Source organism: Ranitomeya imitator, chromosome 3 (assembly GCF_032444005.1).
Source record: "Ranitomeya imitator isolate aRanImi1 chromosome 3, aRanImi1.pri, whole genome shotgun sequence".
Classification (NCBI taxonomy): domain Eukaryota; kingdom Metazoa; phylum Chordata; class Amphibia; order Anura; family Dendrobatidae; genus Ranitomeya; species Ranitomeya imitator.
This window is the reverse complement of record NC_091284.1, coordinates 709,933,493-709,953,465: the sequence shown is the minus strand read 5'-3', so window position 1 is coordinate 709,953,465 and position 19,973 is coordinate 709,933,493. Positions and strand designations below refer to the sequence as shown.

At 43.2% G+C, this 19,973-nt stretch overlaps 1 protein-coding gene across 3 annotated transcripts in view; it reads left to right on the top strand.

Moving 5' to 3' along the window:
* PFKM (phosphofructokinase, muscle) overlaps positions 1-19,973 on the top strand; it is a 118,390-nt gene that overhangs the window by 39,688 nt on the left and 58,729 nt on the right. For 2 of the 3 annotated variants that reach the window (XM_069758663.1, XM_069758661.1), the window contains exons 2-5: positions 1,304-1,357; positions 7,818-7,913; positions 12,371-12,444; positions 17,922-17,999. In XM_069758663.1, coding sequence (XP_069614764.1) covers positions 7,826-7,913; positions 12,371-12,444; positions 17,922-17,999 — 240 coding nt within the window. In that variant the 5' untranslated portion in view covers positions 1,304-1,357; positions 7,818-7,825. Of the gene's footprint in view, positions 1-1,303; positions 1,358-7,238; positions 7,433-7,817; positions 7,914-12,370; positions 12,445-17,921; positions 18,000-19,973 lie in introns of those variants that run through there. The other variant, XM_069758662.1, reaches the window with a different exon arrangement.

Genomic DNA, 19,973 nt, shown 5'->3' with positions numbered 1-19,973 from the left:
TACCGCAGTACCGATGTGTGACTTGGCCTAATGTGCGTGCACTACTCACAGTAATAATTTGACGCTGAGTCACCTCTCACAGACAAGTCGTGAGATATGATAGTCAAAGAGTCCGAGGTCAGAAGCCAGGAGGGTACGTCATAATCAGAAGGAAGAGACAAAGGCGTAGTCAGGTAACTTCCGATGTCAGAATACCAGGAGATAGCGGAACAGACAAAAGGGGTTAAACAGACGGATGGGCAGGTCTTTACTTGGTTTCTCTGGCTTAGAGCAGGAAGATTAGGCTCTCTGCCTACAGTCCCGCCCCAGAGCACGGGCATATGATTAGCTGAACATTTCTAGCACTGAATATACAAGAACCACAAGACTGATTTCTTCACCCCATATATCATTTTAATCATTGTAACAGTGGCAACATGAAAATGGATCTAGTTTAGTTAGCAAAATCCTGCTGACAAGTTCGCTTTAAGTTCGAGTGTTGATAAATGGCCGTTGCGTCAGTTTGAGCACCAGCTCTTTGCTCTGCAACTAATATGCAGTACACCTCAAATATGTTTGCTAGATAATCACTGGTAAAGAAGATGACAACTATTTGGTCATAATCGCTGTTCTTTTTCTGCTCTGGAATATAACTTGATAACTTTACTATGTCCGTTTGTTCTGAAGTATTATAGCAATTTGAGATTTCCCTTTCATTGCCACATACATGCCGTGTATCCACATGCCTCTTACTGGAATCCCAATTGTACAGCATGCGAGCTCTAAGGCCAGTGAAGAATAATGACTGACCCTGAGTATTAAGGGACCTCCATAGTTAAATGAATGGGGCCACGCTGCAGATCCATACACAACCGGTGTCCTGACGTACTGTTCTGCTGGAAAAAATACAGAAGAGCCAAGCCAGATCTAAACTAAAGCTGCTAAAGCTTTTACAAAAGTACATTTTATTCATAAAACAAATACACGGGTTCATTCAGAAGGACATGTAGGAGTAAAATCAAGAATTTGGCTATTTCTGTATTTCTAATTTCTTCTAATTAGTCGGTGTTGATGATCTGAATGCTTGACGGTTTGTCTGGCTGCTTTCTCTTCTGTACCTGACCAGATTACTGAGCACTGCTGTCTTTGTCTGTGCTGCCAGCTATGAACCTTCTTGAACATCTACTGTATTATGTAATCAAGAACCTTTGCCGTTACTTCTTGTATGGAGTTTCTAGCTTTCAACGTAGTCAGAATTATAATAACGTAAGACTGTCTATAGAATAACATACCTGGATGTGAACATCTGTGCTTCTATTATCAGAGAGCCTGAAGGACGAGGTCTTTGCCACTAAAAACCCCAGTGAGACTGGAACTGGTAAGATGAATTGTTTTTATGTTTTGTTTTGATTTTTGTTCTGTTGTGACTACGTTTTGGCCATTTTTACAGTAAACATTCTTCAGTCCCCTTGCATGAATAGATGCTAACATTAGTACTAGGCATCGGTAATTTCCAGGATTTTTAGGAAAAAGAAAAAAGGAGGAGTTCATCACGCTGTGTAGTCCATAAATGACGGTTGAAGTCTGTGGTGGGTACCGATCCTGCGGTGAAGCACAGCTTATGATCAGAGTAACAAAGAGAAATTCGGCACTTACATCCAACAATTTTTAAGCAATTCAGACGTTCTTGAAAAAATATAAAACCTTCAAATCCAATTCACATGTTGAAACCAGGCGCGTTCCTGGTGCACACCAGCGTCCTTAGTCATAGGATATGACTATGCCGAGTTTCTCCTTGTTCCTCTGTACAGAATTTTTAGTTAACATTTATCAGAAATGATCATTTCTACACATTGCAAACTCATACACGGCTGGACACGGATGGGAGATGGCCCCTGTGCAAGAACGCTATATGGGCCCTTTGCAGTCCTATCGCTCCTTATAATGCACAATTACAACTGCAGTGAGGTGTCAGAGCACACCCTTTCCACTTCGACCCTTGTGCGGCTGCACAAGTTGCACCAATGGTATGTCCGCCCCTGCACACATACAGTTGAAACCAGAAGTTTATATAAACCATATAAAAAGACACACATGCATGTTTTTCTCAATATCTGACATGAAATAAAAATAAACCTTTCCTGTTTTAGGTCAATTAGGATTACCATAATTATTAATATTTGCCAAATGCCAGAATAATGAAAGAGAATGTTTTAATCATTTTTATTACTTACCGCAGAGTCAAAAGTTTACATACACTTCATTAGTATTTGGTACCATTGCCCTTAAACTTAATGACGTGGGTCAAACATTTGGGATATCCTTCCACAAGCTTCTCACAATAGTTGGTTGGAATTTGGGCTCATTCCTCTTGACAAAACTGGTATAACTGTTCCAGGTTTGTAGGTTGCCTTGCTCGCACTTGACTTTTCAGCTTTGTCCATAAATTTACAGTAGGATTGAGATCAAGGCTTTGTGATAGCCACTCCAAAACATTGACTTTGCTATCCCTAAGCCACTTCGTTACCTTTTTGGCAGTATACTACGGGTCATTGTCCATTTGGAAGACACATTTCCGCCCAAGCTTTATCTTCCTGGCTGATGTGTTGAGATGTTGCTTCAGTATTTCCACATAATCTTCTCCTCTCATGATGCCATCTATTTTGTGAAGTGCACCAGTCCCTCCTGCAGCAAATCAATCCCACAACATGACGCTGCACCCCCATGTTTCTCAGTTGGGATGGTGTTCATAGGCTTCCAAGCTTTTCCTCCAAACGTAACAAATGGTCACTATGCCCAAAAAGTTCAATTTTAGTTTCATCAGACCACAGGACATGTCTCCAAAAATTAAGGCCTGTGTTCCTGTGTGCATTTGCAAACATTAATCTGCCTTTTTCTATGTTTCTTTTGGAGTAATGGCTTCTTCCTGGAAGAGTGGCCTTTCATTCCATGTTGATATGGTACTCATTTCACTGTGGATATTGACACAATCTTACCAGCTTCCGCCATTATCTTAACAAAGTCTTTTATTTTTGTCCTTGGGTTGATATGCACGTCAGACCAAAGCACGTTCATCTCTGGGACACAGAACCCGGCTCCTTCCTGAGCGGTATCATGGCTGGACATTCCCATCTTATTTGTACTTGCATATAAATGTTGAACAAGGCACCTTCAGGTATCTTCAAATTGTACCCAAGGATGAGCCAGACTTGTGCAAGTCCACAATTCCTGATATCTTGGCTGATTTCTTTAGACTTTGCCTCAGTGCCGCTTTTTAACAGCGCTGAGAAATAAGTGTATAGCGCCCCCCAGAGTCAGAATTTCTCCGGGGTCTACTGGGGATAGCTGAGACCCCAGAAAACATGATTCGGGTCTGTTTTTACCAATCTCAGTGTTGCGATCGACATTATTAACGCAGTAACGGCGACCACAAAAAAAGGCAGATTTCCCATTTAATTTCTCTCTCCACTGATGTGAGAACCCCCGGCTGCCGACGTCTACTTACAGGAGAAAATGGATCTACAAGCTAGCTTTCGGGCAACAATAGGAAATTTTTCCTATTGGTTCATATTGATCACTGTGATAGACCCTATCACAGTGATCAAAATAATAAATCAAACCCCCTTTATCACCCCCTTAGATAGGTAAAAATAATAAAATTAAAAATATATATTTATTTCCGTTTTTCCAATAGGGTTAGGGTTGGGCTAAAGTGAGGGTGGGATTGGGATTAGGATTAGGGGTGTGTTAGGGTTAGGTTTATGGCTATGGTTAGGTTTGGGATTAGGGTTAGGGGTATGTTGGGGTTAGGGTTGGAGTTAAAGTGCCTACAAGTAGTATTCAACCCCCTGCAGATTTAGCAGGTTTAATAAGATGCAAATAAGTTAGAGCCTTCAAACTTCAAACAAGAGCAGGATTTATTAACAGATGCATAAATCTTACAAACCAAAAAGTTTTGTTGCTCAGTTAAATTTTTTATAAATTTTAAACATAAAAGTGTGGGTCAATTATTATTCAACCCCTAGGTTTAATATTTTGTGGAATAACCTTTGTTTGCAATTACAGCTAATAATCGTGTTTTATAAGACCTGTTTAGGCTGGCACAGGTCTCTGGAGTTATCTTGGCCCACTTCTCCATGCAGATCTTCTCCAAGTTATCTAGGTTTTTTGGGTGTCTCATGTGGACTTTAATCTTGAGCTCCTTCCACAAGTTTTCAATTGGGTTAAGGTCAGGAGACTGACTAGGCCACTACAACACCTTGATTTTTTGCCTCTTGAACCAGGCCTTGGTTTTCTTGGCTGTGTGCTTTGGGTCGTTGTCTTGTTGGAAGATGAAATGACGACCCATCTTAAGATCCTTGATGGAGGAGCGGAGGTTCTTGGCCAAAATCTCCAGGTAGGCCGTGCTATCCATCTTCCCATGGATGCGGACCAGATGGCCAGGCCCCTTGGCTGAGAAACAGCCCCACAGCATGATGCTGCCACCACCATGCTTGACTGTAGGGATGGTATTCTTGGGGTCGTATGCAGTGCCATCCAGTCTCCAAACGTCACGTGTGTGGTTGGCACCAAAGATCTCGATCTTGGTCTCATCAAACCAGAGAACCTTGAACCAGTCAGTCTCAGAGTCCTCCAAGTGATCATGAGCAAACTGTAGATGAGCCTTGACATGACGCTTTGAAAGTAAAGGTGCCTTACGGGCTCGTCTGGAATGGAGACCATTGCGGTGGAGTACGTTACTTATGGTATTGACTGAAACCAATGTCCCCACTGCCATGAGATCTTCCCGGAGCTCCTTCCTTGTTGTCCTTGGGTTAGCCTTGACTCTTCGGACAAGCCTGGCCTCGGCATGGGAGGAAACTTTCAAAGGCTGTCCAGGCCATGGAAGGCTAACAGTAGTTCCATAAGCCTTCCACTTCCGGATGATGCTCCCAACAGTGGAGACAGGTAGGCCCAACTCCTTGGAAAGGGTTTTGTACCCCTTGCCAGCCTTGTGACCCTCCACGATCTTGTCTCTGATGGCCTTGGAATGCTCCTTTGTCTTTCCCATGTTGTCCATGTATGAGTGCTGTTCACAAGTTTGGGGAGGGTCTTAAATAGTCAGAAAAGGCTGGAAAAAGAGATAATTAATCGGTGTACGGTGTACTCAGGGGAAATTGCACAACAAATTTTGTGGTCCACTTTCTCCTGAAACCCTTGTGAACATAAGAAAATTGGTTCCAAAGTAATTTGTTTGGGAAAAAAGTAAAATGTTTATTTTTTCTTTTCACTTTGCTTTAGTTCTTGTGAAGCACCTGAAGCGTTAATAAACTTCGAATGTGGTTTTGCACACCTTGAGGGGTGCAGTTTTTAGAATGGTGTCACATTTGGGTATTTTTTGTCATATTGCCCCCCCAAAATCACTTCAAATGTGAGGTGGTCCCTAAAAAAAATGGTTTTGTAAATTTTGTTGGAAAAATGAGAAATTGCTTGTCAACTTTTAACCCTTATAACGTCCTAACCAAAAAAATTATGTTTCCAAAATTGTGCTGATATAAAGTAGACATGTGGGAAATGTTATTTATTAACTATTTTGTGTGACACCACTCTCTGATTTAAGGGCATAAAAATTAAAAATTGGAATATTGCAAAATGTTCACATTTTTTCCAAATTTCCTTTTTTTTCATAAACGCTAGTTATATCAAAGAAATTTTACCACTAACGTGAAATACAATATGTCACGAAAAAACATTCTCAGAATCAGTGGGATACGCTGAAGGAGTTTGTATGTTCTCCCCGTGTTTTGGTGGGTTTCCTCCGGGCACTCCGGTTTCCTCCCACACTCCAAAAACATACTGATAGGGAATATAGATTGTGCGCCCCATCGGGGACAGCGATGATAATGTGTGCGACCTGTAAAGCGCTGCGGAATATGTTAGCACTGTATAAAAATAAAGATTATTATAAAGATTATTATTAAGTGTTCCAGAGTTATTAACTCATAAAGTGACCGTGGTCAGAATAGTAAAAATTGGCTTGGTCATTAAGTACCAAATTGGCTCTGTCACTAAGGGGTTAAAAGGCATAGTAATCTTATTGTATGTAAACCTTTGACTTTGCAGTAAGCAATAAAAAATGCCTTAAAACATTCTCTCTCATTATTCTGACATTTGGCAAATATTAATAATTATGGTAATCCTAATTGACCTAACAGGTTAGGTTTTTCTGATTTCATGTCAGATATTAAGAAAAAACATGCATATGTGTCTTTTTATATAGGGTTTGTAAACTTTTGTATTTACCAGAACCTGCTTCCTGCCTAAGGCTACTTTCACACATCAGATTTTCGCCGTCAGGCTCAATCCAGCTAAATTTAAACAAACTGGATCCGGCAAATGTTGCCGCTGGATCCGTTTTTTCCCCATAGACTTGTATTAGTGCCGGATGACATTGCGTTTCGTCCGGTTTTCAGCGGATCCGGCAAATCCGCCTTTTCCGGTTTCTGGAAAAAACGTCCATAGCAACGTTTTTTGTCTCCGGCGAAAAAGTCGGAATGCCGGATCTGGAAAATGATGGATTCCAGCGCCGGATTCCGTTTTTTTTAAACAGAGCGTGCTCCAAAAATTTTTTTTATTCAATTATCTGGATCCGTCGCATCAATTTTTCACAATCTGCGCCGGATCCGTTTTTTCCAACATTCGCCGGATTGTGCCTGATGCAAAAAACCTGATGTGTGAAAGTTGCCTAAGCTGCTTGCCGAAGCTACTTCCTGCATCAAGTTACAACAGCTGGTAAGAAGCTGGACCTGTTCTTCATTTCAAACAGAGGAGGAAGGCTGCACTTCTCCACACCTCCATATGACTGCACCCGGGCCACTCATAGAGCAAAGCGGTCATGTAACAAAACAAAATGTTTCATTCATCACAGCTACTGCTCTATAATAGGGGGAAAGTTTAAATGTAGCTACAGCCAAGAAGGTGTCAAAAAATAACACACTATGGAAACATTAAGGGTATCTGCACTTTTACAGCTGCTTTTAATGCGATACAAAACATTGCTACAACTTTACAAATCAAATCACCGTTATGTAAAATGTTGTCCAGTTTTGCATGAACAGCTCCTATACAGACCTGTCTCCTTCCTTGGTGACATCCCGGACTGCGTGCAGTCTAATCTCGGTAGCAGGGTGGGGGGCACGGATGTAATGGAGCAGCACAGGACTGCGGAATAAGAACACACAGGATTCTTCAGAGCCGTAACCATGGAGACACATAGATCTGCACAGGAGGGACCCGACGATTGGGTTTGTTGGATTTTAACATGTCAGATCCTTTGTTTCCCGGAAGAGACGTGCAGCCATACGTAAATCCTTGCGTATTTCCTCTCGCTATGTCAGTAATCATGCATGCCCGACTGATCTAATTGCAGACAGTTAGCTGAGATCTATCGTCGAGGAAAATATCGGTCTGACAGGTTGGATTTTTCCCCAAAAATCTTTTCCTATTCTAGCATGCCTACACATTTAGGAGCATTGATTTTTGACTGCAAGGTTGAGTCCCTGACAATCAGATAGGCATGTCTCTGATGGGCACGGGCCATGTCCTTGTAGCCGTATACTAGCCCCCTTGCAGGGCATCACTTGTATTTGTTTATTTGGCCCTCACTAGCCGGGTGGATTATGTTTGGCTGACTCCGCATAGAAGGTAACCTGTAGTGACATTTTGGCTTGTCATTCTGAGGGATAGTGTGACCTACAAAACACCGCAGCCCTCTCCGCTCTGCCTCACTCTGCGGGCAGCTTGGAAGGAGGCAGGCTGTGGGCAGACGGATTCATGCAAGAAATTGTGTCACCCTACAGATAAGAAAATGCTGCCAGGATCTAAGCACCATGAAGCCCAGACTCTGGGAGTTGGCAAAGCTATTGCTGTCCTTACATCAGGAGGAGATGCCCAAGGTAATTTTTCTTATTTTTATATTGTCTTATGCTAGAATTATTTATTGGCTTAAAGATACAGTTCAATGGTTTTTGGTTCTGCGTGTCTCACTCTCCCCCTTCCTCCTGTACCAGATTAGTGCTGCCTTATTAGAATTTGCATCTTACAATGGTGTAACATATTCCTGGTGCTTGTGCCCACCCACCAGGCTTAGTACTATATCACAGCTCCCAGTGAACAGATCGGTGGGGGGTCCGGCAGACTGACTCCTGACAATCAGCAAATCATGATCGAAATTTGTAGAAAATTCAAGCCGTCTCTTACAGAGTTCCTCAATTGAATGAATTTTTAGATCACTGACTAATATTTCCATACTTGATGAGCCTAGCTGGTCATTGCTTCTGCGCTGATGTAATATGTTAGGCTTATAATTGGAATGATCCATAAGGACAGATTCATGTGTCTGCCATAATCAACAGAAAATAGGATATTACAGATTTTATGTCCACTCTCTCTAACATTATATTCTTTACCTGGAACTAAATCTTTGCCAAACTGGACTTCTTGTCCTCCCTCTACTAACCTACCTAATATTTCCTTTTGCATTTGACAAACTACCATGACACCAACTCTGCATTCCTACTGTTTTGGGATTTTATATGACTCAGATCTTTTCTTCACTCCCTGTATCCAATCACTCACTCACGTATGTCACCTGCACCTAAAAAAAACATTTCTAGGATCTATCCTTTTCTCACGTTTTAAACGGTAAAATCTCTTATTGTCTCTCAGATTCATTCTTGTTTGACTATTGCAACTCACCACCCGTCCTCCCCTTGCTTAAACTCTCTTCTCTCTAATCTATCCTGAATTCCTCAACCTCCAGGAAGGAGCCCATAACCTGAGATTCCTTGTAGACAACCACACAGAATCATTCACATTCAGGTCCGGACCTGGCACGCGTTTACTGACAGTCATACATTTATACCTGTCCTGATCCAGTTAGGAACAGGTAGTGTCGAAACAGGACCAGATGGATGGGTGTACGGTACTTTAGAACTTGCAGGTAGACACTTTTTCAACCACACCCCGATGCAACCACGGCCACCAAAAACGACGAGAAAGGAGATCTGCGGTTGCCTTACCACCTGGGTGGCCAGCAAGTACAGAGTCATAATATTCTCTAATTACTTTGCGGCGCAATTTAGACGCCACAAACAACCTCCCTGAAGGTCAGGAGGCAGGGTGCCCCTCTGAGCCTCCAACACCTCACCTTCCAGGTTAGAGTACAAGGCCGAAATGCCTACCCCCTTCAGCAAAATGGGGGCAGGGTTCTCAAAGTCAAACAAAAAGGTCAGTAAGGTCCCGGTAGATACAGCAGAAGGTGAAACGTTTAGGCAGTTACCATGACAGTAATCTCCCCACTTCACAGTCTCTCTGGATTTCCAATCCACAGTTGGATTATGCTTCACCAACCAGGGCAAACCCAGACCAATTGGAGTTTGGAGACCCTTCAGGACATAACAAGGTATTACTTCATAATGCGAAGACCCCACTTTCAGTCTTATATTATGAGCAATTTGTGACAATGTTCTCTGTGAAAGTGGTGCTGAGTCAATGGCACAAATAGGAATAGGTTTAGCCAAGCTAGAGCAGAGTTCTAGCAAACTCGGCATCCACCATACTGACTCCAGCTCCACTGTCTACAAACTTAGAATTTTTTCAGAGCTTACTCTCTAGCACCACCTCTGCTGTCAGGACAAAATGAGAATTGCAGGTTGAAGACTAACACACCACTTGATTATCAAGCTCTAGGTTCCCAAGGGTTAATTGAGTCTGTTTTTGCTTTGTATTAACAGGAGGACGTGTCCCAATAAAATGTCCCTTCTTCCCACAAAAAAAACCCATACATCCTTTTTCTTGCAAATGTTGGTGGAAACATACGACGTGAACGCACTCCCCAACTGCATGGGTTCCTCTTACTCCACGCAAGTATAGTTCACCCCTGGACCTCCAACTCTGGGATCTTGTCCCGGAAAGAGGGCTCAAAAGCAGGTGGTCTTGCCCATCTATCCCGCAGGTGTCTATCCACCCGAATAGCCAAGGTCATGGCAGCCTCCAGTGACACAGGAGTTTCATACACTACTATTGCGTCCATTAACCTTTTCAGTGAGGCCTGAAGTAATTGGCTTCTGAGAGCTGGGTCATTCCAGTTGGTATCAGTTCACCACCTGCAGAATTCAGAGCTATACACCTCCACTGAACGATTCCCTTGCTGAATGTGACGCAGCTTGGATTCAGCCAAGGAAATACGGTTAGGATCATCCTAAATCAGGGCAAGGGCCCTGAACAACTCCTCCACAGACTGGAGACACATAGAATGCTCTGGCAGACAAAAAGCCCAGGACTGAGGTTCTCCCTGCAACAGTGAAATAACAATTCCTACTCGTTGCTCCTCATCTCCGGAGGAGTAAGGATGAAGTTTAAAGTAGAACTTGCATGCCTCCTTAATTGCCAAAAACTTGTCCCTACCTCCAGAAAACCTGTCCGGGAAGGCAATTTTAGGTTCAATCTGGACCGGCCAACCCGCAGCGTCCCCCACAATAGTTGTCTGCAGTGCTACCGTTGCTGCTGGACTTCAGAACGAAGGTCCGTCACCTCCAGTGACACCCTCTGCAGCTGCTGTGCTAGCACAGCAACGAGATCCATGAACCCAGCAAATGAACAAAAAATAAAACCCACACAGAAAAAAAAAATGCCACAAAAAGTCAGTTTTTTTCCTTTTACAAACATGAAAGGTGGGTGATAATGTCACAGAACGTGGATGAAAGGCTAAGCGCAACATGAAGCGATAAGGTAAAGGGAACCAAACACTAGGGAAGGGTGAAATGGAGAAAGATCTAACGTCACCCTGTCTGTCCTATCGTCCTTATATAGCTTCCGCATCTATCGCCGAGCAGGAGACCTAATCCCTGCCTGACCCTAGCGATAAGCCCTGCATCGGAAAAGGCAGGATGTGCGTTAGTCAATCCTCTCTACCACTAAAGACAAATGGGATACAAAAACAAGGGGGAACACTTAGCTTGAATAGACTCAGAAAGAAACACGGACGTCCTCCAAACACCAGAGAGGAAGATAGCCGACTGCTATAGCTCCATGCCACAACAGGGAACTGGAAATAGCAATATCACTGCACCTTTCGTACAGCAAGCTGGAAGTTATAAACACCCCGGTCCAGGTGTGTCAACTAGACCCGTGAGAAGGTTGTCACTTGGTCCTAGAGTCAGAAGGCCCAGGAAGAGGTCTGCAAAGCAAACTGCTGAGACTTTCTGCAGTCAGATGCAGAGCAACGGTCTGCAGACTCTGACACCCGTGACAAGCCAATTGTGAGCAAGCATCCGGTATAACACACTAATATTGTGAGTAGTCTTTAATCCCGAAGACCCTACGGTGGATATTGTCTTTAGTCTCCTTGACCATGATCATCATGAGAGTGAATTAGTGCTAATTAATTGACTTTGGCTCATATTTTGCTTTAATTCCTTTAATATTGATCTTTTAAAAAGAAGTGGTCAGGTTGGATAGCACTATGAATGTTTAGATGTTGGGTTTGTCTGCAGATAACCAGCGTTAGAAGGGTACCCAGCAGCCATTCTGAAATAGCGAAATCAGGGAGAAAGTTAACTTTATTCCTCCCAGGAGCCGCCAGCTTTCTGTCATAGAGGCGTGCCGGCACTGCCACGGTCATTGCTCACTATACTGTGAGCAGTGGCTGTAAGCACACCCTGGCTACTTTGACTGACAGCCAGCTCTGCATTGCACAGTGTAAAGCTGACTGTGGGTCGCTGCAGGCTGTTCTTATAGCCGCCGCTCTGTGCAGTGAGCAGCGACTGTAGCTGCGCCACAGAAATGGAAGCCGGTGGCTCCATGGAGAAATAAATTTCCTTTTCTCATGGGTGTGCTGCTTTCAGTATGGTGGCCAGACATCTTTCTAATTCTATTAATCAGTGGATTAATACTATATCTAGAGATTAAAAGCGTTATCCGACATAACATGGTTTCCTTTAAATAGGAGTTCATTCATGTTAAGCTTTGTGATGCTATTGTAGTATAAGGAACAATTTACTGACTGCTGGGGGTGAGGGGTCCCCAATAATCCTGAGTAGAGAGGAGGACCGGCATATTTGCCTTTACTGTATTCATTGTTTATGAAATCAGCTATATACAGCAGTGCCATAACAATATTTGTCTATGGAATCTCCTCATTCAGGAGGGGCTAACCTGAGCATTGTGCTTTGATGGCTGGGGTCCCAGTGGTCCAAACAGTCAGTTATTTGTTATCCTATGGATCAGAGTAAAGTACATGTCAATGAACAAGTTTGTCTCTTGCTGTAGTAATGTATTCTGAGCAGTTTGCAACAATAATATAGCAGATTAATTAGACATCTAAAATAATCCATTTTGTCTTTATCTCCAGGAATGAATGCAGCCGTGCGAGCGGTGGTGAGAGTGGGAATTTATACAGGTGCCAAAGTCTTCTTTGTACATGAGGTATTTTCATGCTGCGAAAAATGAGTTTACCGTTCCCAAATCCAGTGCTTCCCGGAATCTGCATCAGTTTACCTTTTTTTTTATTTTGTCTCTGAGTTACTTGCGGAGTTATTACCTTTTTTCCCTTTTGACGCAGAATATGCTAATTCCTGTTTGCGGTCCAAGAGGGCGTGTCAGAAGACTTTTCTCTGGGGGTGTGATCCTCACCCACCCTATGATTCAATCACTGCTTGGAAGCATGTAAAACTGGTTGAACGTAGTGACCTCACGAGATCTCCTTGTACTCTGTTTGACTTGCCTATGTGTGTACAGGAAAATCTTCATACTCCAGTCTCATACAAGATCAGGAAGATCTCACTTGATCATGACCGCTAGTTTCACATGCTGCCGAGCAAGAGATTGGGCAGCATCATTGGGGGGGGGGAGGGGGAGGTGGTTATAGGATTGCACCCCACAACCACCACCAGAGAAAACTCTTCTGACATGCCCTCCTGGACCACAAGCCGAGAATTAGAATACTGGGCACCAGAAGAAAAAAGGGCATACAGTTGTGCTCAAAAGTTTACATACCCTGGCAGAATTTTTGCTTTCTTGGCCTTTTTTTTCAGAGAATATGAATGAAAACAACAAAACTAGCTCCACTCATGGTTAGTGGTTGGGTGAAGCCATTGTCAAACTACTGTGTTTTCTCTAATCATAATGACAACCCAAAACATCCAAATGACCCTTATCAAAAGTTCACATACCCCATTTCTTAATATTGTGTATTGCCCCCTCTAACATCAATGACAGCTTGAAGTCTTTTGTGGTTGTTGTGGATGAAGTTCTTTATTTTCTCAGATGGTAAAGCTGTCCACTCTTCTTGGCAATAAGACTCCAGTTCCTGTAAATTCCTGGGCTGTCTAGCATGAATTGCGCACTTTATCTCCCCAGAGTGGCTCAATGATATTGAGGTCAGGAGACTGAGATGGCCACTCCAGAACCTTCTCTTTGTTCTGCTGTAGCCAATGACAGGTGGACTTGGCCTTGTGTTTTGGATCGTAGTCATGTTGGAACGTCCATGTACATCCCATGCTCGGCTTCTGGGCTGATCAGTGTAAATTTGCCTCCAGTATTTGCTGATAATTCACTGCGCAACAAATTTCAGGGCAGTTCTTGTCCCCTGAGAAAATTTTATTGTATCTTATAGATTTTGATATGCTGAACACGAATTTGTTCTTCAAAAGTCTGTATCACGTAAGGTTTTTAACCCCTTCATGACCGGAGCTTTTTTCGTTTTTCGCTCCCCTACTTTCCAGAGCCATATCTTTTTTATTTTTCCGTCAATATGGCCATGTGAGGGCTTATTTTTTGCTGGGCGAGCTGATGTTTTTAATAATACCACTTTTTTGCAGATACATTCTTTTGATTGCCTGTTATTGCATTTTAATGCAGTGTCTCGGCGACCAAAAAAACGTAATTCTGACATTTTGATTCTTTTTATCGCTACGCCGTTAATCATGTTAATTCTTTTATTGATAGATCGGGCGATTCAGAACTCAGCGATACCAAATATGTGTAGGCTTGATTTTTTTTTTTTTTATTTTGATTGGGGCGAAAGGGGGTGAGTTCAACTTTTATGTTTTTTTTTTGTTTTTTTTAAATATTTTTAAACACTTTTTTATTTTACTTTTGGCATGCTCCAATAGCCTTCATAGGAGGCTAGAAGCTGCCATAGCGTGATCGCCTCTGCTACATAGAGGTGATGCACAGATCACCTCTATGCAGCAGAATTACAGGCTTGCTATGAGCACCGACCACAGGGTGGCGCTCATTGCAATCTGCCATCAACAACCATAGAGGTCTCGAGGGACTTCTGGTTGTGATGGCAGCACAGCGGTGACCCCCGATCACGTGACGGGGGTTGTTGTTGCGCGTATTTCCGGACCGGCGTCCGGAAGTGCATTTTAAAGGCCCGCTGTCAGAGTTTGACTACGGCATTTAACTACTTAATAGGTGGGGGCAGAACGCGATTCCGCTCACGCCTATTGTGGGCACATGTCAGCTGTTAAAAAGAGCTGACATATCTCGGCTTTGAAGTGGGCTCACCGCTGGAGCCCACCTCAAAGCGGGGGATACTGTGAGCTGACGTACTATTCCATCAGCTGGCAGTAAGGAGTTAAGAAGCAACAGTTTATAGTCTACATTACGACATCCGAGACACTACATACATGTGCATCGATCTCAGTAGCAATTGTTCAAAAGTGTTTTGCAGATGACTTTCGTTTATAATCCGTGTTTTTAGAATTCTAACAATATTATAATGTTTCGTATCATTTCTCAAAAATGTTACGTGATAGGAAAAATTTGAAGTCATTTCTGAAATCCGCATGAAAAAATCTATCAGGAACACTCAAAATTGTCAGAGGGACAAAACCTTTGTAACGCAGTGTAACGTGCTGCATTCATCTTTCCTTCAACTTCGACCAAGTTTCCTGTGCCTTTGTAGCTCACACACCCCCAACACATCAGCGATCCACCTCTACCTACCTACCTACCTTTTCCTGTAGATCCGATTACAGTTCTTTTGCTTTCCCCATGACTCGCAATTCAGAAACGTCAGTGGCTGGATGAAAGATGCAGGAGTCTGTCTGGATCCCAGAAACTCACTCAGCTTTTATGCACACACACTGATTACAAGCAAACAGATTACAGGTGAGGATGTTGCCTTAAGTAGCCATTCAAACCCATTTGTGTCAAATTCTGTGCATGTTATCAGACCAAACCCACTAGGGTATGTGAACTTTTGATCAGGGTCATTTGGATGTTTTGGGTTGTAATTATGATTTTAAACAGAGAAAACACAGTAGTTTGACAATAAATGGCTTCTCCCAACCACTAACCATGAGTGGAGAAAAATTTTAGGGGTTATCATTCATATTCTCTGAAAAAAGGTCAAGAAAGCAAAAATTCTACAGAGGTATGTAAACTTTAGGGCACAACTGTATCTCATCCACAGGTGGACAAAATGACAAACTGAAAACAGCAGCCGATATAGGGGAGCACGGGGATTTTGTAAAGTTACAAACAACTTTTTTTTTAAAAATGTGACAGGTCCTTTCTAAATTAATGGGAATCTGTCACCCCCAAAACTGAAATTGAACTATTTAGACTTTCATAAAAGGGATGTAGCCCCTATAAAAATCATAATGGTGCTGTAGCTTTTAATAGAATTAATTTTATATAAAAGTTTTACTATATATGTAAATTAGGGGACGTTAGTGTACCCTTGGTGAATAAAGGGCTTGGTGTAGTTTCAGACCCTCAAAATAACCATCATCTGCCCCTTCACTTATGGTGATTGTCAGCGCTCACTTGGGAGCACTGCCTGATCTAAATCCCCAGCCCTGCTCATACTGATAATGCAGAGGTCAAGAGCAAATACAGTGGCAGTTTGGGCAAGGGCTGAGTTCTCACGCTTCCTGTGTGAAGTGGATGCTCTGTACACAGGATTGCAAAGTAGGCAGAAGATGCTGAAAGTGGATGACCATGTGCCACCCTGACACTGTATGTGCACGGGCTCCGCTCCTGCATGTCAGTGTGCGTGCACGCTTTCATCTCCTTCTCCTCTGTGTAGTGGTCGCTCGCTGCACAAAAAATCACACAGCTCAATTTGCCACTACACACAGAAGAAGGACATGAGCGCTCACACACTGACATTGTGCACATTCTTATGTCCCTTTCCTGTCAGCATCAGCTTCCTGCTGTTTTGTGATGCCGTGTGCAGAACACCGCCGATGTGCACGGGAGACGGATGAGCATGCACCTGCACACACTGACACTGTGTTTGCCTTTCCTCAGTGTTAGTGTGTGCAGGGCTGGTGATTTAAGTCAGGCAGCGCTCCAAAATGAGTGTTGTCAATCTCCATAAGAGGAGAGCTGAGGATGATAGTTAAAGGAGCGAAATGGTGCACCAAGCACTAGGTCACAGCAGTAGTGTATTGAAGCCCTCTCATTACAGGTTCTTCTCACAAAATTAGAATATCATCAAAAAGTTAATTTTTTTCAGTTCACCAATACAAAAAGTGAAACCCATATATTATATAGAGTCAATACAAACAGAATGATGTATTTCAAGTGTTTATTTCTGTTTTTTGTTGATGATTATGGCTTACAGCCAATGAAAACTCAAAAGTCATTGTCTTAGTAAATTAGAATAATTAACAAAAAACACCTGCAAAGGCTTCCTAAGCATTTAAAAATGTCCCTTAGTCTGTTTCAGTAGGCTCCACAATCATGGGGAAGACTGCTGACTTGACAGATGTCCAGAAGGCAGTCACTGACACACTTCACAAGGACGGTAAGACCCAAAAAAGGTCATTGCTAAAGAAGCTGGTTGTTCAAGTGCTGTGTGCAAGCATATTAATGGAAAGTTGAGTGGAAGGAAAAAGTGTGGTAGAAAAAGGTGTACAAGCAACCTGGATGACTGCAGCCTTGAAAGGATTGTGAAGCACACAATCCAAGCTGCTTGAGGTCTAGTGTGAAGTTTCCACAATCAGTGATGGTTTCAGGAGCCATGTCATCTGCTGGTGTAGGTCCACTGTGTTTTATCAAGACCAAAGTCAGCGCAGCCATCTACCAGGAAATTTTAAAGCACTTCATGCTTCCCTCTGTGACAAACTTTTTGGAGATGGAAATTTCATACTACAGCAGGACTTTGCACCTGTCAACACTTCCAAAGGTACCAATATCGGGTTTAAGAACAATAGTATCGCTTGATTGGCCAGCAAACTCACCTGACCTTAACCCCATAGAGAATCTATGGGGTATTGTCAAGAGGAAGATGAGAGACACCAGACCCAATAATGCAGATGAGCTGAAGGCTGCTATCAAAGCAACCTGGGCTTCCATAACACCTCAGCAGTGCCTCAGGCTGATTGCCTCCATGCTACGCCGCATTGATGCAGTAATTGATGCAAAAGGAGCCCCGACCAAGTATCGAGTACGTTTACTGAACATACATTTCAGTAGGCCAACATTTCGGATTTTAAAATCATTTTTCAAGCTGGTGTTATAAAGTATTCTAATTTACTGAGATAATGACTTTTGAGTTTTCATTGGCTGTAAGCCATAATCATCAACATTAGCAGAAATAAATACTTGAAATAGATCACTCTGTTTGCAATGACTCTATATAATATATGAGTTTCACTTTTTGTATTGGAGAACTGAAATAAATGACTTTTTGATTATATTCTAATTTTGTGAGAAGCACTTGTATTTATCTTCTGAAACTTGGTTTTATATAAAGCTAACTTACTAAAATCTACAGTACCAGTATGATTTGTAAAGTGATTATGTGCTCGATATGAAGGTCTACATAGTTCAATTTCAGTTTTGGGGGTGACTCCATTCTTTTAAAGTTACTTTAATTTTGCTGTATACAAGTTGGTAGTATGATTCCAATGAATTCTCAATAAATGCGGTTGTCATTCTAGGGTTACCAAGGACTGGTTGATGGAGGTGAAAACATTCGAGAAGCCACTTGGGAAAGTGTCTCAATGATGTTGCAGTTGGTAAGTGTGATGGACTCAGAAACAACTGTTTGCCTTCAGAAGGTGCCAAGGGCTGATACCTCCTCAACATTTCATGACAAATCCTATGTTGGTTATAAATTAAATCTAGGCTCCAGCCAGGGCCGTATTTTGAGTTTCTGCTGCCCTAAGCACTTTTCGTGCTGCCTCCCCCATTGGTGAGTATGGGTACCGTCACACTATAACATTTCGATCGCTACGACGGTACGATTCGTGACGTTCCAGCGATATCGTTACGATATCGCTGTGTCTGACACGCAGCAGCGATCAGGGATCCTGCTGAGAATCATACGTCGTAGCAGATCGTTTAGAACTTTCTTTCATCGCTGGATCTCCCGCTGTCATCACTAGATCGGTGTGTGTGACACCGATCTAGCGATCTAGCGATGCGATCCAGCGATGCGTTCGCTTGTAACCAGGGTAAACATCGGGTAACTAAGCGCAGGACCGCGCTTAGTTACCCGATGTTTACCCTGGTTACAAGCGTTAAACTAAAAAAAAACAAACAGCACATACTTACATTCTGGTGTCCGTCAGGTCCCTTGCAGTCTGCTTCCAGCACTGTGACTGCCGGCCGTAAAGTGAAAGCAGAGCACAGCGGCTGTGCTTTCACTTTCTTGTAACCAGGGTCCTGCGCTTAGTTACCCGATGTTTACCCTGGTTACCCAGGGACCTCGGCATCTTGGTCGCTGGAGAGCGGTCTGTGTGACAGCTCCCCAGCGACCACACTACGATTTACCTACGATCACGGCCAGGTCATATCGCTGGTCGTGATCGTAGGTAAATCGTATAGTGTGACGGTACCCTATGACTAATGCAGACACTATCGGCAGTGACTTAGGCTACTTTCACATCAGCGATTTTTGACATTTGCGGCAGATCCGGCAGTTTTTCCGCATCTGTAACGGATCGCTTATGGCAACACTGTGTTCGGCCTCATTCATTCCCTATGGGACTTGCGGCATTTGCGGTTTTGCTGCGATCCGGCAAATGTGGTACTTGCAGCAACAGGAAAAAAAATGCTGCTAGCAGTGTTTTTTTTGTCTCACCTCAAGTGCCGCACATGTCCGCAAGTCCCATAGGGAATGAATGAGGCCGAACGCAGAGTTGCCGGCCTGTAAGTGATGTGTTACGTGACAGATGCGGAAAAACTGCAGTATCTGCCACAAACGGAGAAAATCGCTGATGTGAAAGTAGCCTTAGCAAACCTTTCCATTAGTTGTCATGTGAGAATCTGGTGGATCTCATACACAGTACATGGTCAGTTCTGCCACGGTTGCAAGGTTTGGCTGACAGGTTTTTAAGGAGAACCTGTCAGTCGATTCATACTACCAAAACCACGGGCAGCATCACTCAGACTGCAAACAGGGAAGTTTATCTCTGCCATGCTGGGACATTTCAGAGAGAAGTTTGAAGAGCTGGATGGGTAATTTAGTGAGAGAACGGACTAATCTGTGGGCTTCTCACTCCATGTCTGTGGGTTGCTCACTCAATGTCTGTGGGCTTCTCACTCCATGTCTGTGGGCTTCTCACTCCATGTCTCTAGATCAGGGGTGGGCAATTTATTTTCCTGAGGGGCCAGATGAAAGATGACTGTTGTGGAGGCCGAACCAATAGCATGAAAATAATTCTACTCAATATTAATTAATATTAATTGTATCACTTAATATTGAGCAGAATTAAGTATGCTGACACCCCCCTATATATCTTTAACCCCCCCACAGCCCCTTATATACAGCATGAGCCCCACACAGCCTCCCCATATACAGCATGAGACCAGCCTCTCATCTCCTCTCCTCAGCAGCCTCCCTTCTCCTCAACAGCCTCTCACATCCTCCCCTCACCAGCCTCTCATCTCCTCTCCTCATCAGCCTCCCCTCACCAGCCTCTCATCTCCTCTCCTCAGCAGCCTCCCCTCAGTAGCCTCTCATCTCCTCTCAGCAGCCTCCCCTCACC